This window comes from Cnephaeus nilssonii (assembly GCF_951640355.1).
Source record: "Cnephaeus nilssonii genome assembly, chromosome: 8".
Taxonomy (NCBI): domain Eukaryota; kingdom Metazoa; phylum Chordata; class Mammalia; order Chiroptera; family Vespertilionidae; genus Cnephaeus; species Cnephaeus nilssonii.
In genome coordinates, this window is record NC_137079.1 from 82,153,278 (window position 1) to 82,168,573 (window position 15,296).

General features: G+C 36.1%; 1 protein-coding gene across 2 annotated transcripts in view; it reads right to left on the minus strand.

Moving 5' to 3' along the window:
• The window catches only part of VWA8 (von Willebrand factor A domain containing 8), a 400,056-nt gene that overhangs the window by 201,194 nt on the left and 183,566 nt on the right, over positions 1–15,296 (minus strand). For both annotated transcript variants that reach the window (XM_079778511.1, XM_079778510.1), the window contains 2 exons: positions 14,682–14,753; positions 1,549–1,625 (listed from right to left, as the gene is read on the minus strand). In XM_079778511.1, the coding sequence (XP_079634637.1) occupies positions 1,549–1,625; positions 14,682–14,753 (149 nt within the window). The remainder of the gene's footprint in view (positions 1–1,548; positions 1,626–14,681; positions 14,754–15,296) is intronic.

The following is a 15,296-nucleotide window of genomic DNA, read 5'->3' on the forward strand; positions in this document are numbered from 1 at the left end:
TTCTTGCCTTATTATACTGGCTAGGTCCTTCAGCACAATGCTGACTATCCTTGACTTTTCCAGAATCATAGGAGGTAAGCATTTAGTTTTTCACCATTAACTATAAGTTAGTTGTAGGTTTTTCATAGATGCCTCTTATCAGGTTGAAGAAATTTACAGTCTAAATGCTTAAACATATTCATGGTACTATATTATAGTCCTTGTCTGCTAATTTCATTATCTACCATTTTAGGGTCTATTTCTATTAAACAATTTTCTTGCTTCTTTGTATATCTAGTAATTTTCCATTGAATGATTAACATTATGAATACTATATTGTTGAATGTCTGGATTTTATAGTCTTCCTCCACTCAAGGTTAAGTTTGTTCAGCTAAGCAGTTAATTTTGTATGAAAAAAACTCATACAAAAGTCATTTTATATGAGAAAACTTCTAAATAATGTTAAATAGAAAGGATCCTTGTTTATTTAAGGCTTATTTTTCAACTCTGCAAGGGTGGCTGCAGAGTAGCTTTTATTCTGAATACCAGGAGTGTTTAATGAAGTCTCCTAACCACGTGGGAGTTCTGGTGGTTGTTCCGCTCACAGCTATCTCTGGTAGTTGTCCTTTTCCCGGAGCTTGTGAACCTTACTGTGGAAGGACTAATCGAGTGCCAGTTACGCCTTCAAATCCCAGGGATTAGGTTTTGACCATCCTTCAACTTTACTTTGGTTCTCTTTTCTTTTGGCCCACTTACGCTGCCTTCTTTTTTCCTACACTTATCTTTCAAGAACACATAATTATTTAGTGACAGGAGCCAAACAAGAAAACAATTCTTGTAATTCAATCCCAATGTTTTTTCCACTACACAATATTTTTTTTATCTCCTGTGCTTAAAACAATAACAATTTAATCTAGTTTTAAGTTGCTTATTACTTGGTATATTCTTTAATTTCTCTCTCTCTCCCTCCCTCCCCAGTCCCCTCTTATTGACTTGCTTATATTTAATTTTTAAAAGATTTGGAATAGGTTAACAGATAAATCTAAAAACAATTCATGTCTAGAAAATCTATTTGATTAAAAACTATCCCTGAAACAGCATTATGACCACACAAATTTAGGTAATCCACAAAGTGTTTTCAAGGAAGGCAAAGAAACCAACTTATTTCTTCCATATTTTTTAGTTCCTTATCTCATACCTGGGATTCATAGTTTATTGTTTCCCTTGGGGGCTATTTTAGCTTCCTATTAGAGGGGATAGCCTCTACATATTTTCCTTCTAATGTGAGAGCCTTTATATTGATGAAATCTGCTCCTAGAATATAATGTTCATTACTCTCTATCCACAAAATATCTATTAATTCATGTTTACAAAGTATTAGTCACTTTAAAAATAAATTTTGCCTGGTTTTATTACCTTTTAAGGAAAGGAGAGATAAGAGCAAGAGGAACAGAAATGAAACTGGTTTATACTAGTACAGTGGGACTTTAAAAAAGTATTTTTAAGTTGTACTGAGGAAAATTAAATGATTAAATCAGATCTTAAGAGGTATGTGTCTTTTCCTCTTACCTGTGCAGCTGGATATATTCTCGGGGTCTATTGAGCAGGTGAAGGAATCTGTCAACAATCTTGTTTTTTCCTACACCCTGTAATTACACAGAAAACATTAAACAAAGAGAGATTTTTTTCTTTTTTTCTTAATCTCCCCACCCCACCCATGCAGTCCCAGACAATTGTCAGCCTGCTCTCTATCTATGAATCTCTCTGTTTTGCTTGTTAGTTTATTTTGTTCATTAGATTCTACATATGAGTGAAATCGTACTTGTCTTTTTCTGACTGGCTTATTTCACGAAGAAGAAGGAGAAGGAAGAGGAGGAGGAGGAGGAGGAGGAGGAGGAGGAGGAGGAGGAGGAGGAGGAGGAGGAGGAGGAGGAGGAGAAAGAAGAAGAAGAAGTTGTTTCTGTATGGAGGTAAAACAAACCAGAAGAATTTTTTGTTTTTACCAAAACCTATTTCCTCAAAATTGTACTGTTTTATCTATAGTTAATGAAAACGAAACTAGCAAACATACACAGCACAACTTCTATGACATAGGTTTTTTTATTTATTTATTTCTAAATACACTACTTCTAAACTCTCCTCATTAAAAAAAATAAGTAATTTTATCCTTCTACATATTGTTTTCTCTCTTCTATAATTTTACACCGAAGTGTCAACATTACAGCAGAATATTAACTATTTCAGATTTGAAGACTAGCATCAAAGGTGATTAAATCAGTATAAAAACAATGATTTCTTTGAATCAGTTCTTCAGATGCATGATTTTCAGTTGCAGGAAGAGGTAATACTCTACTTATTCTGTTTTACTCAAACATTCACTTTTCCTTTTATCCCCTTTTCTACTTCTTTAAAACCTTGGAAACCTAAAATTATAACCAGGGTTTATTACTAAGTCTCAACAATATGTGTTCTTCCTACAAATGCTCTCATTTCTTTACCACTTACTAATGCTGAGAGTTGCTGTCCTTTTGTAGAAGACAGTTAAAAATGAAATCCACTCCCATGCTATTTCCCCATTTTAAGGGTAAAGGAGGTCAAATATATGGTGAAGGAAGATTTAACTTTAGGTGGTAGGCACACAATGCAATATAAAGATGATGTATCAGAACTGTACACTTGAAACCTATATAACCTTATTAATCAATGTCATCCCAATAAATTTAATTTTAAAATAATAATAAATAAATAAAAAGTTGTCACTTAGAGGTGGAATACCCCATTAATGAGATGTAAATATTTTACAATTGATTTGTGTGAGAAGAATAGAAGTGGATTAAAAAAGCTGAGTTCTATATGTTATAGCAATAAATAACACATTGATTTCTCATATTCTGCCAGGCTCTATGTTAAGTATTTTCACATGTTATTTCATTTAATCATCATAACAGTTCCATGAGGTAGGTATTATGATTATTCCAACTTCACAAATCAAGAAACCAAAGCTCAGGAAAGTTAAGCATGTTCATGGCTACACAGCTAATCATCATGGAGCTGGGATTCAAATCCAGTCCTGTCTTATTCTGTGGCTCATGCTTTTAGTTTCAACATTATGGATTACATTTCTTTCAATTTGTAATTGGTTTAGGTAACCTGAACCTTGAATTATCTCTTTCCCCACTTTTAGGAATCGATCCTAAAAATAATTAGACAGGTAACAGAAAAGCATGGTATCAAGAACAGAAATTAGGTAAGGGAAAAGTATGGTAGCAATTTATTTTTCTAAAACACAGACCTCATCAGGTCATTTCTCACTAAACTTTTAAAGCTCTTATAGTTCCTTTAAGTAAATGCTAAGAGCATAACCTAGGAAGAAATTTCTGTAAATATCCTGAGCAAAATCAAACATTACAGCAATCTGCTCTTTCCAATCATATTTTTAACCTAAAACAGAAAACCCTCAGGATTACTTTGATTAAATACATACATAGTATCTTATCTTCCCATTTTAAAAGCTCATTTTACTCATTTTTCTCACTGGGAAATTTAGAAAACAAAGCACTTCCCAATGTGCAACTGCTGAAACAAATCTGCTACCATTGTTTGTTATTGCTGTGCACATTTATGTATGCTTACTAGTCATTATCCTGTATATACAACTGTATCCTTTAATCAAAATTAGCATGAAATAGCTTTTACTTCATTATTTACTCATTTTGAAGATAATATTAAGAGAGTGAAAATTTAAAAGGGAAAAGGAACCTGTATAATGAGAGATCCTAAAAGCTAGAAATTGTCTCATGACAATGGCACTTATCAATTACTGTTCAGTCTTTTGTGTTCCTCATAACAATGTACTGGAAAAAGGAGTACCACAGAGGTAGGAGTCAGAGGGCCTTTAAGTGCAGGGTTAGGAGGAACAGGGAATATGGTAAGCCCCACAGACGAAAATCACACTGAGGACTGGAAGTAAATGTGCTTCCAGTTTCTGAGAGAAATGTTCAGGGACCATGACTTCAAGGACTTGGAAGTCTGGGATTCTTATGACTCCCTCAGGCTTATTACTATTTTAGTCACTCTGTTTCCTCAGAGAGATTAGCAGTAAAATCCTGACGAAAAGGGCTTATGCGTTTGTCTTCCTAGACAAGAAGAAAATAAGAACTTGGAAAACTCTATCCACATCCTGTCAAGGGGGAAAAAGTGCAAGGAGTAGAAGAAAAGGGCTAAAGAGGAACGGAAAGCGGGCAGAGTAAATGGGTCTAGGGATGGATTTTAAGTCCTGGGACTTAAAAGTCGAAGGATCGCCACCAAAGAAGAAAAACTTGCAAGCTTGCTATGTCGGCCCACTGCAAGTCTCACTCACACATGTTCCTAATCAGCCAACTGTCTTTGCTCACACTGTCTGTTCCACTATAAGAGCCCATCCTTCCCCATGTATCTGTTATCTTCCACTCACCCCTTGGTGTTCTAGTGAAATGTCCCTGCTTCTCTGAAGTTTTGCCTGACTCTTGCTTTGTCTTCTCTCCTTCACATCTGAAGACCAGAATGGTTCCCTTCTTTGGGTTCTTAAACCACTATCTTTTAGAGCACTCACCACACTGTACGCTAGTAATGTGTCAAGTGCCTCAGCGAGAAGATGCACTCCTTGAGGCCAGGTCAGTCCCCCTATTCATGTTCCTATCACTGGTGACTCACATATAAATTTTAATAGATAATAACTATTAACCCTTTGCACTCGCTTGCTTTTTTCTCGATTCCTTTATTCTAATGCTAACTGTGTCGAGTCACACTCGACATCCGAGTGCAAAAGGTTAAAATTTGAGGAAAGGAAGGAAGAAAAGGAAATGGAAGTCATGCAATCTGCTCTTAGTACAGGGGCCAGAAACCTCTTCCAGAGCAGTTCTGCTCCCTTTTACCAAACAAAAAGGAAACTGACATTTAGGGAGCCCCTTTCTGTCTGCATACACACCCTTTCGATGCTTAATTACTTGAATCCTCATGCCAGTCATGTGAGTGGGAGATAATGTACCTATTTTGGAGAGAAGCAAATTTAAGTTCTAAGCAGTTAAGAACCTTACACACAATGGGATTTTGAAGGCAAATCCATTCTGACTCAACAACTGGGCTATTTTCTGTTTCTCCATCTTGCTAAACAGAATGTCAGGAGGTAGCCACACTGAACTGATGTCATAGAATCAAAGATCAGTCAGTCCAAGGCTATAAAACAGCCTAAAATATGAGTCCTGGAACTCCCTGCATGGTAACTAAGGTTTTGGAGGGGAACGATGAGGAAGTCAAACTGGATCTTTTCTTGGGTAGTAATATTTTAAATGGACTCCAAGCCATGGCCAATATTCAGCTTTTCCTCATGTCTCTGAGATGCCTTAGCTTTGGGCCTGCCTTACAGTTTCCCCTAATTCTTTAATGTTGCTTTCAGAGAGTTAGATCAGTTTGTATAATATTTTGAGATATTTCTGCATTTTTCCTTTTTAGAAAAGCTACTGTATAAATGTCATTAACAAATACCAACTGCAATCCTAGCCTATATAATAATAGAGGAATATGCAAATTTTCCAGGACGCTGTAACGTCACGACCGTTCAGCAGGCGGCATGCACAGCAGGCGCTGGTGTGCGGGGCCTTGCAGTGTCGGGGACAGGGGTGGGGCAGTGGCAGGGGTCAGGCAGGCGCGCACAGAGGGAGGCCTTCACTGTGGACCGCCCCCGGGGGTCCACAGGCCTCCACCACGGCCCGGCCTGGGGTCCGCAGGTCTCCCCCGGCTCCGGCCTACCTCTTTGGGGCAATCCATCGAGAAATCCTGGATGGGTGGGCGGAGCCTACCTCTTTGGGGCCATGGATCGTAGGGCTCCCGCACTGTGACAGGGCACAGGCCAGGCTGGGGTATCCCCCCCCCCCACCAAGTGCATACATTTTGTGCACTGGGCCACTAGTCAAAAATAAAAAAAAGAAAGCTAATATTACAGTAAATCACCAGAAATAAATTGCAGCAGCTTCTCTTTAAGCTTAAAATTCCCATCAAATGTTGAACCTTCCAACTTTGCTTAAAACTAGCCTGAAAATATACTTACTATACTATGAGTTAGGAAACTTGGCCCCCGCTTAATTTCTTTCAGGTGGAGTTTCTACTACTATCTGAGCCCTGATTTGCTCATTTAAATAAAGACGGCCTAGACAACCTGATCTCTAAACATTATCTGACTCTAGTATTTTTTAATCCTATAAATAAGAGATCCTTGCTATATGATCAATGGAAATTTATTTTCCAAATTCTCAGTGAACATGCATTACCTACGTAATCAGAAAAAAAAATAATTAAAACTGAATAGTAAAGAACCCTAAACATTTGCATAAATGGATTTCCTCAAAAACAGAGCCAACAAACAGTACCCAGAAGTCAAACTAGAAGACACATTTCAATCACACTGCTATTTTTGCATGGCTCTAAAACACACTTATAAAGCTTCCTATCAAAGTCATAACCTCCTTTTCAAGCAGGAATAATAAAATCCACATTCCTGCAATTTCCCTTTGAAATACCACGTTGCTATAAATGGCAAAGATGTACTTTTAAGTAGTTTGGTCATTAGGTATGAACAAAGCAGTCATGACAAATATTGGGGGTGGGATGGGATCAATGTGTCTGCAAAAACTAAATACAGATTCCAAATATATGCAAGAAAAATATTCACTAAGAAACACTGGGTGGACAAACTAATTGGTAGAGAGAATGTGGCAGAATGGCAAAGAATTTTCAGATTTAATTCAGGCAAATTCACTAAGCAAGGGGTTTGAGAAGGGACATATAATTATATAATATAAATAAAGATGAGTGTCATTATATTTGATGAAACCAAGTATTTCATAGCTTTGGGATTCCCAGGTTGCTGGAGCTACAAGTACAGGCCACTTAGTTATGAAATTCCCTGCTGCCACGACCAGCTGGGACACAGGCAAGAAAATTTCAGAACAAACTGTTCAGCCCCTCCATACATATTAGACAATTATGCTGGCATAGCAACATGGTATATTTCTGATGTTGTACCACAGCAATCTGCTAAGGCTCAGTTCAAATCATTAATTAGTAAAATTCACACATTCTTTAATTTTGGCAATAAAATATTCACAGTATCTCAGTATTAAATGATTCAACAAACATTTACTAAGCCTGTACCAGAAGAAAAACTAAGTTCCTGGTCATAATAATCCTATAATTAATAGATGAAATGAGATATAAAGAATTATATAGTTACATTATATAGAATTGTAGTAATAATGTGCATGGAGTCCTAGTTAGTTGGCACTAAATATATGCTTACTGATTTTCATAGTGTATAAAAGATTTCTAAGTCAAAGGCTATAAAAATGAGAAAATAAAGCAATTACTTCTAGCTTGGAAAAAAATAATACGGTTTAATTTCATTGTGTAAATTAATCAAGAACTTAAATTGACTTAATGAAATTTATTCTAGAAAATATTTCCTCATTTGAAGTTTATCAATATTGGTATAATTCTGAATAAAATATTTGTATTCATGAAAATTGGCCAATACGTCTCTAGATAATGAGAACAGGATTGTATATCTTTTCTCTTTCAAAGGGACTTGGGAGGCACATTAATTAAATGCAATGAACAAGTTTTGTTTGGGTATTGATTGTTAGGTATAATAATAGAACTATGGTTATATTAGAGAGAAATTCTGAGACATTTATAACAAAAATGCATTATGTAAAAGATGTATTAAAAGATGTATATTTAGCCCTGGCTGGTTTGGCTCAGTGGTTCAAGCACTGACTGGCAGACCGAAGGATTGTGGGTTTGATTCCTGGTCAAGGGCATGTACCTGAGTTGCAGGTTTGATCCCTGGCCCCAGTCGGGCGTGTGCAGGAGGCAACCAGTTGATGTGCCTTTCTCACATAGATGTTTTTCTCTCTCTCTCTCTCTCCTCCCTCCCTTTCACTCTCTCTAAAAATCAATGCAAAAAATATCCTTGGGTGAGAATTAAAAACAAAAAAAGACATGTTTAAAAAGTGTTGGGGGAACAGATAAAACAAGATGGACAAAATGTTGATAATTGTGATAATTGTGATGGGTACAAGGGAGTTCATTATATACTCAATTTTTTGTAAAATATATTTAAAATTTTCCATAATAGAAAAATTTTAAATGCCCTGTACTCTGTATGCAAAGTATATACATAAGTTAGCTATTAAATATTATTACTGTTATTGTTATAACTGTTGTTACAACTAGAATAAGAATTAGTATGATCTCATGAAAAACAAAAGCATGAGGTTTGAAGGTCTAAGTCCTAATTGTAATTAACTAGCTATGTGATCTTGAGCAAATATTTAAACCTATTTGAACTTCAGTCTGCTTATTTGTAAAATGTGGAAAATAAAAATATATATCTCAAAGGGTTGTAGAACTAAATTAAATGATCAAAAAGTACATTGGAAATTGTAAAACATACAAATATTAGTATTTCTAATCCTTGCTCATAAGAAAATTAAAATTCAATTATAGAAGAAAAAAAACTTATCATGACCTTAAGAGAAAATTAAATCAAAATAATGATAAAATACTGTAAAAGTTCAGAGGAAGACAAGATTATTTCTATTTGAAAGAGATTTAAAAAAGCCTTCATAGAGAAAAAAATCATCTGAGCTCTTGAAAACAGGCAGGATTTTCAGAGGCAAAGACGAGGGGAAAGAGCACTATATGAAGCAAACACTATGAAAAATGGCTGGGGGAGTAAAAGGGCATCGTATACCTAAGGAGGGAAAGAAACTCTAATTTGGAAGAACTAGAATTATAAAAGTAGTTTGGAGCCAGGTCATAGGTCATTCTGAGTGTCTCCCTAAGAAAGAGATTTTATCTGATAGGAAAGACAGGACCACTTTCAACTTTTAGCAGGAAAATAAAATTAAGAGATGCTTTCTAAGATTTATCTCACTGCTGATCAGAAATTACCATGAATTGAAAAGAGTACCTAAAGTATCAGTACTGTGTGAAAACATGAAGCACATGATAGTCAAAGAGAGAGAGGGCATCCTGTATGAGAATCAGCCAGAGCTAACTTTTTACCTGATAAGGAAGACATAATATATTAGAATTCTGGTAAGGGCAAAATCTATGGTCTATGGATTACAACAAGAGCTTACATATAAAAATTTCACCGATTGCTATTATTTGGTAAAATGATAAAAAGGCTGGCTTAAAAATGTTTAAGAAGTTGATAAACCTGACAAATAATTGGACTATATTCAATGTAGAAGTGATTGTGAATTGTTAACTGTGCCTCATTACATATAAATTGCATTTTGATGACTTGTTTTGCAATTTTGTCTAACATCAGAAATAAAATAAAAAAAACAACTGTGGAGAACAGTATGGAGTTTCCTCAAAAAACTAAAAATGGAACTCCCACTTGAACCAGTGATCCCACTTCTAGGAATATATCCCAAGAAATCAGAAACACCAATCAGAAAGGATTTATGCACCCCTATGTTTATAGCAGCAAAATTTACCATAGCTAAGATTTAGAAACAGCCTAAGTGCCCATCAGCAGAGGAGTGGATTAAAAACCTGTGGTACATCTACATAATGGAATACTACACTGTGGTAAAAAGAAGGAACTCTTACCATTTGCAACAGCATGGATGGAACTGGAGAGCATTATGCTAAGAGAAATACTAGTAAGCCAGTCAGAGAAAGATAAATATCACTCATTTGTGGAATATAATGAACAACATAAACTGATGAACAAAAACAGACCCAGAGACAGAGAAACATTGATCAGACTATCAAACCTCGGAGGGAAGGTAGCGGACGGTGGGGGTAAGGGGGAGAGATCAACCAAAGGACTTGTATGCATGCATATAAGCCTAACCAATGGACACAGACACCAGGGGAGTGAGGGCATGAGTGGGGGAGTGGGGGAGGAATGGGGGGATAAGGACACATATGTAATATCTTAATCAATAAAGAAAAAAAAAAGAAACAAGAAAAAAAATCACTATCTGTAGATGATTAAATTTTCATTTCTTAAAACAAAATACTGCATATTTTAAAAATAATTCTTATGTAAGGGATACCTGAGTGTTTTAGAACACTACATTGTTAAAATATTTTTCCTTCAAATAACTGATAAAATGCAACTGCCTCTCAAAACTCAAGTTTCTACACAAAAACAAAAGTTGTTCTTACGAAGTTTTTAAACAACAACAAAAATGATGCTATAGGCTGATTGTATAACCCAAAATATTCACAATAAGTATTAATATATATAAAAGGCTAAGTGATTGGCCGATCAGCCAACTAGCTAACTGGCCGGTAGGTATGATGCGCACTGACCACCAGAGGGCAGACGCTCAACGCAGGAGCTGCTGAGCGACAGCAACTTTGCAGAGTGCCCTCTCACACTCTCAGACCCCTCGGGGGATGTCAGACTGCCAGTTTCGGCCAATCCCCCAGGCGAGGCAAAGGAACCCCACCTGCCAGAGGGACCCCGCTCATTCCGCAGATGTCCTTTGAGCCCCAGGGCTTCCCCAGGTGCGGCAGGCTGGGGAGGGACTGAGGGAGGTTGTCTTCAGGGCGTGTCCAGTCCGTCTCACCCAGTCCTACCCTGCCGGCCACCTTCTAATTAATTTCCTTTCAATGTGCATGAATCCGTGCACCAGGCCTCTAGTTTTGTATATAAAATAGAATATAGCTCTACAAATCAAAAGAAAAGATGTGGAAGGAAAGAAGATTAATCTTGAATAGAGTTGGGATAGAAGTATCATTGATGGAAAATAAACCGTCATTTCTCTTTTTACCCTCTCAGTAAAGCTGAAATAAATAGAAAGTCAAGCTATGATTTTTTTAAAAAGCCAGTATGAAACTTCTAATTGCATGAAAGGATGCCTGCCATGTTATAATTATAGTAAGTAGAAGATACTGCATGTAACAGCATACAAAAGTGGTTCTACAATATGTGGCATTATATGCTAAGGAACCATCAAATGTGCAATTTCCAGGCACCATATCGCTTTGGCTGACAGGCAGCAATTCTGCCTCACTTATTGGAAAGTAGATGTACTGTGCCCTAGAATCCCACAAAGAAAATTAGGAGAAAAAAATCAATTTTGCTTTCATTCCAACTTGGGCCCAGCGTAATTGCTCCCGCAAAGAAGCGTGGCAAGAAGGAGGGGCTGTTCTGCCATCAAGGAGGTAGTGACCACAGAATACACAATCAACATTCACAAGCGCATCATGGAGTGGGCTTTAAGAAGAATGCCCGTTGGGCACGCACAGAGACCTGGAAACTTGCCATGAAGGAGAGGGGAACTCCATATGTACATACTGACATCAGGTATTGACACGGCTCACCAGGGCTATCTGGGCCAAAGGAGTAAGGCATGTCCCATATCATATTTGGATATGTTGGTCCAGAAATTGTATGAGGATGAAGACTCATCATACAAACTTTATAAATTGGTCACCTACATACCTGTCACCACTTGAAAAAATCTACAAACAATTAATGTGGATGAAAACTGCTGATTGTCGAATAAAGTTAAAAACTGCCCCAAAATCAATTTTATTTCACCAAAAGAAGATGAGGGCCACTTCATTTTGCCATAACAGACGTTTATGGAATTTTTAGCTTCCCAATAGAATAGTTATAAAATCTTGTCTAATCTTGATAGAGAGGAGAATTATATGGAAAGAAAAGGTGGGATTAGGCTTAATAAAGATGATAAACCTTGAACTTTCTCAAAATCAACACATTTTCTTAAGTCTTTTTAATTTCCTCATTGTAATTTCCTCTGGTAAAGAGCAATCTTTCAAAACAACTCTAAATTTACAGCTTCAACTGTTGAAAAGTTTCGTTCATGGAATTCAGCCAGTTTCTATTTTGCAGACAGAAGGCTGGGTAGACTGTATCTATCTATAGACAGTTTGTATTAAGAGAACACTCATTAACACATTATTGTGTAATTATACTAACCCACTGCTGGCTTCTGTTAATATTTAATTCCCAAAGCTTCACTTCTAATTGAGATGTGTGTGTTTTTTGAGTAATCATCATATAATGTTTTAGAAAGACAAAGAGAAAGAAAGGAACCAGATCAACTGCTACAAATGGTTTACTTATATTCAATATAAACCATATGATTAAAATAGGCATTTCCCCAGACAACCGTCACTTTGTATTTCAGTGAAAACATCAGTGACACTACCCCATGAGAGCTGAGAGTCAGCAGCCCTCAACTTACCTATCAACTGAACCTTCACTTGCCTTTTCTTTTTGTTTTGTTTCACAAGATGGAAATAAGAGTGAAGGTCAGAAGGTGCATAAAATGTGAGAGGTACTGAAATATCACTGATAAAGAAAGAAGATAATTTTTTTCAAAGCTGTTGATGAAGGACCTGAGTTACTATGACTGCAAAAGTACATGTTCCAGAAAAAGAAATCTGGAAGGAGAAAAGCAGGAAAAGAGAACACGTAACTCCATACCAATCCTTAGCAAAGCACATCTCTGTGGGGGACTTACTGTGAATTTGCCAACGAGTACTACAGGTAGCTTCATCCTCCCTCATACATACCAAATGGAAGAAGTTAATGGAAGTAGTAATTATTAATAATGTATACATATACCAAATCGCCACATTGTACACTTTAAAAATATTGAAATTTTGTCAATTATACTTCAACAAAGCTGGGGAAAAAGAGTCTATAATCTTTCTGAGATCTTAACACTGACATTAGCTTTTAAAAACAAATTTGAAAGGAACTGAAATTGGCTAAGTTACTCAAAAAGTTCTATTAAGTTTTAACCAGCCACTTTGGTCCAATTTTCACTCCCTGACCTGGTATATGTAAGCATGCACAAAGTTAGACCTCACTTAACTAGCTAAATACTAATTAGCACTTAATTATTACTAGAAATTTAAAAATAATTAGTATTGTATTATTCTTTTCTAGTGATAATGCTGCCAGTCTCTGATCCTCTCAGTATATTACCATGTCCAGTTGAATGGGCCACTATTAACTATTAAGTAGACACCTCCTAGATTCTATCTAATTTGCTTGTTTTCTTCATTAAACTGTTGCAAATTTACAAAATAAAAAATTTAGTCAATTTCTCTTAGAATCTCCTGAGTCTTTGGGCTTCAGAAATATCAAAGACTGAATACTGGACTATTAACTAATCATCTTCCTCCTATTGTGATATATAAACTCATCAGGAAAAATGATTTTTCAGTATATAAGAGTAGGTAGAACTTTTCAAATTGTAAAAAAATACCATGAATAATTTATCACTTTCTTTTTAATCATTTAGAAAAAATGAAACAAGAGAATATTAAAGTCCTTTTTAATAGTACAGTGATACACAGATTTACCTCATGTGATCTTTACATTAACCCAATAAAGTGCTACAGGTTAGATGTAAGGAAACCGAGCCTCAGTAAGATGAGCAATGTGCCCAGAGTTACAGCTATCTTTGAAAGAATTGCTATTGGACCTGTAACCAGTTAACAGCCAAGCCTGTGTACTCAACCAGTAAACCACTCAATTGGCCCACTTCTTGTAAACTTTGTAAAAAGAAAAGTCAACACTTTAAAATGATAAGTTTGAGGAACTAAATAAAGACTATGTTTTGTTTTTATAGGTTAAAAAAATAAAGACCAAACTCCTGAAAGCTTGTTATCCTTAAGTTAAAACCAATTTAAACAACCAAAGGTGCTATTTACTGTGAGTCTGACAATTCAATTAAGGAAAATTATCAGAACCCTCCTAAATATAAAATATTCATCCATTCCCTCCAGAAATACATATTGAATATCTACTATATAGCAGGTACTGTGCTAGAAACTGAGGATATAGAGATGAGCAAGCGAAGTGTGGTTGCTGCCCTTGAGGAGCATATAGACAAGTTGGAAAGGCATCCTTCTACACACAAATACAGTAACATATGACTAGTGTGATGACAGGGAGATAGAAAGACACAGAGAAGCAGGGGAAACCTAACTCAGCCAGGGACTAGGTAAAACCTCCTTGGAGTTAGGGTAAGGGGTGTGGGAAGGGCTGGGAGTGCTCCAAGCAGAGAACAGCATGCATCAAAGACCAGAGTAGAGATAAGAAACTGCAGGAGTCCAGAGTGGCTCTGGCTAACAGAGTGCCAGAAAGGAGGGAGTCAAGCCTTATGAGTAGTAAGGTGGGCAGAGGCTAGATCCTGCAGGACAGTGAAAGCCATACTGAAGACTATACCTAAGGGCAGTGCAGAGCCAATTTAAACAAAAGAGACTAAATCAGATTTTAGTTTTACAAGTATCAATCTGGCTGCAGAGTAGAGAATAGATCAAAGTGGGACTAAGGTCTGGGTGGAACTATATTAGGAAACTATTGCTATAATCCAGGTGCTAGGTGATGGTGAGATGGGCTAGTAGATATTTATGAGGTACTATAGATAGGACTTGGTGGGTGATTAGATGGGGGGTGATTTAAACCCTGAGGTGACTAAAGTTTAGAAGGTAGAAGACCTTCATCGTTTAATTAAACTAGTCATTTAGGAAAGAAAAATAAAAGAATAACTTCTAAAAACTTATTCCAACAAAAACAAGAAGCTTACTTCTTTTATATTGTTACTATCACTTACTCATTAGTACCTTGAGTTCCAGCCATAACCATAACTCACCTGGTTACCAACCAATAACAGATGTTCTCCAAGAAGAAAGTCTTTGAGCATATCTTCCATCACTATCATATGCTGGACAAAAAGAAAACACAAGGTTAATTGTGTTTGCACGATCAAGGTAAAATAAGAAAGTTAACTATAGTGATGTCTTCAATGGAAAGGAAAACATCTATCATAATAGATAATACCTAAACAATTTGATTTTTAAAAAAACAAACAAAAATTAATGCTGTGGTTATGTCAGTTATATAACCAATTAGGTCACTGATATTGAAAACCTGAAAGAGTACACCTGAGCAAAACTAAGCCACTCACCAATATTTCAAATATTTTTTCAGCTATCAAACAATGCAGAGTTGGTTTATAATTTAATATAGTATTTAAATTAATACTTACATATATATGTGTGTGTGTGTGTGTGTGTGTGTGTGTGTGTGTGTACACACAAAGGCTTTCTAAAATAATTGAGGATTTCCATGGGGATTTTACACTTATTTATTCTTAACCATTACCTTCAAAGGATGTACATAGCTTTAGAATTAAAAATATATCATTTACCTTCCACATTTTTAATGTAAATCATGACACAAAATAATAAAAGAACAAAATTAAAGT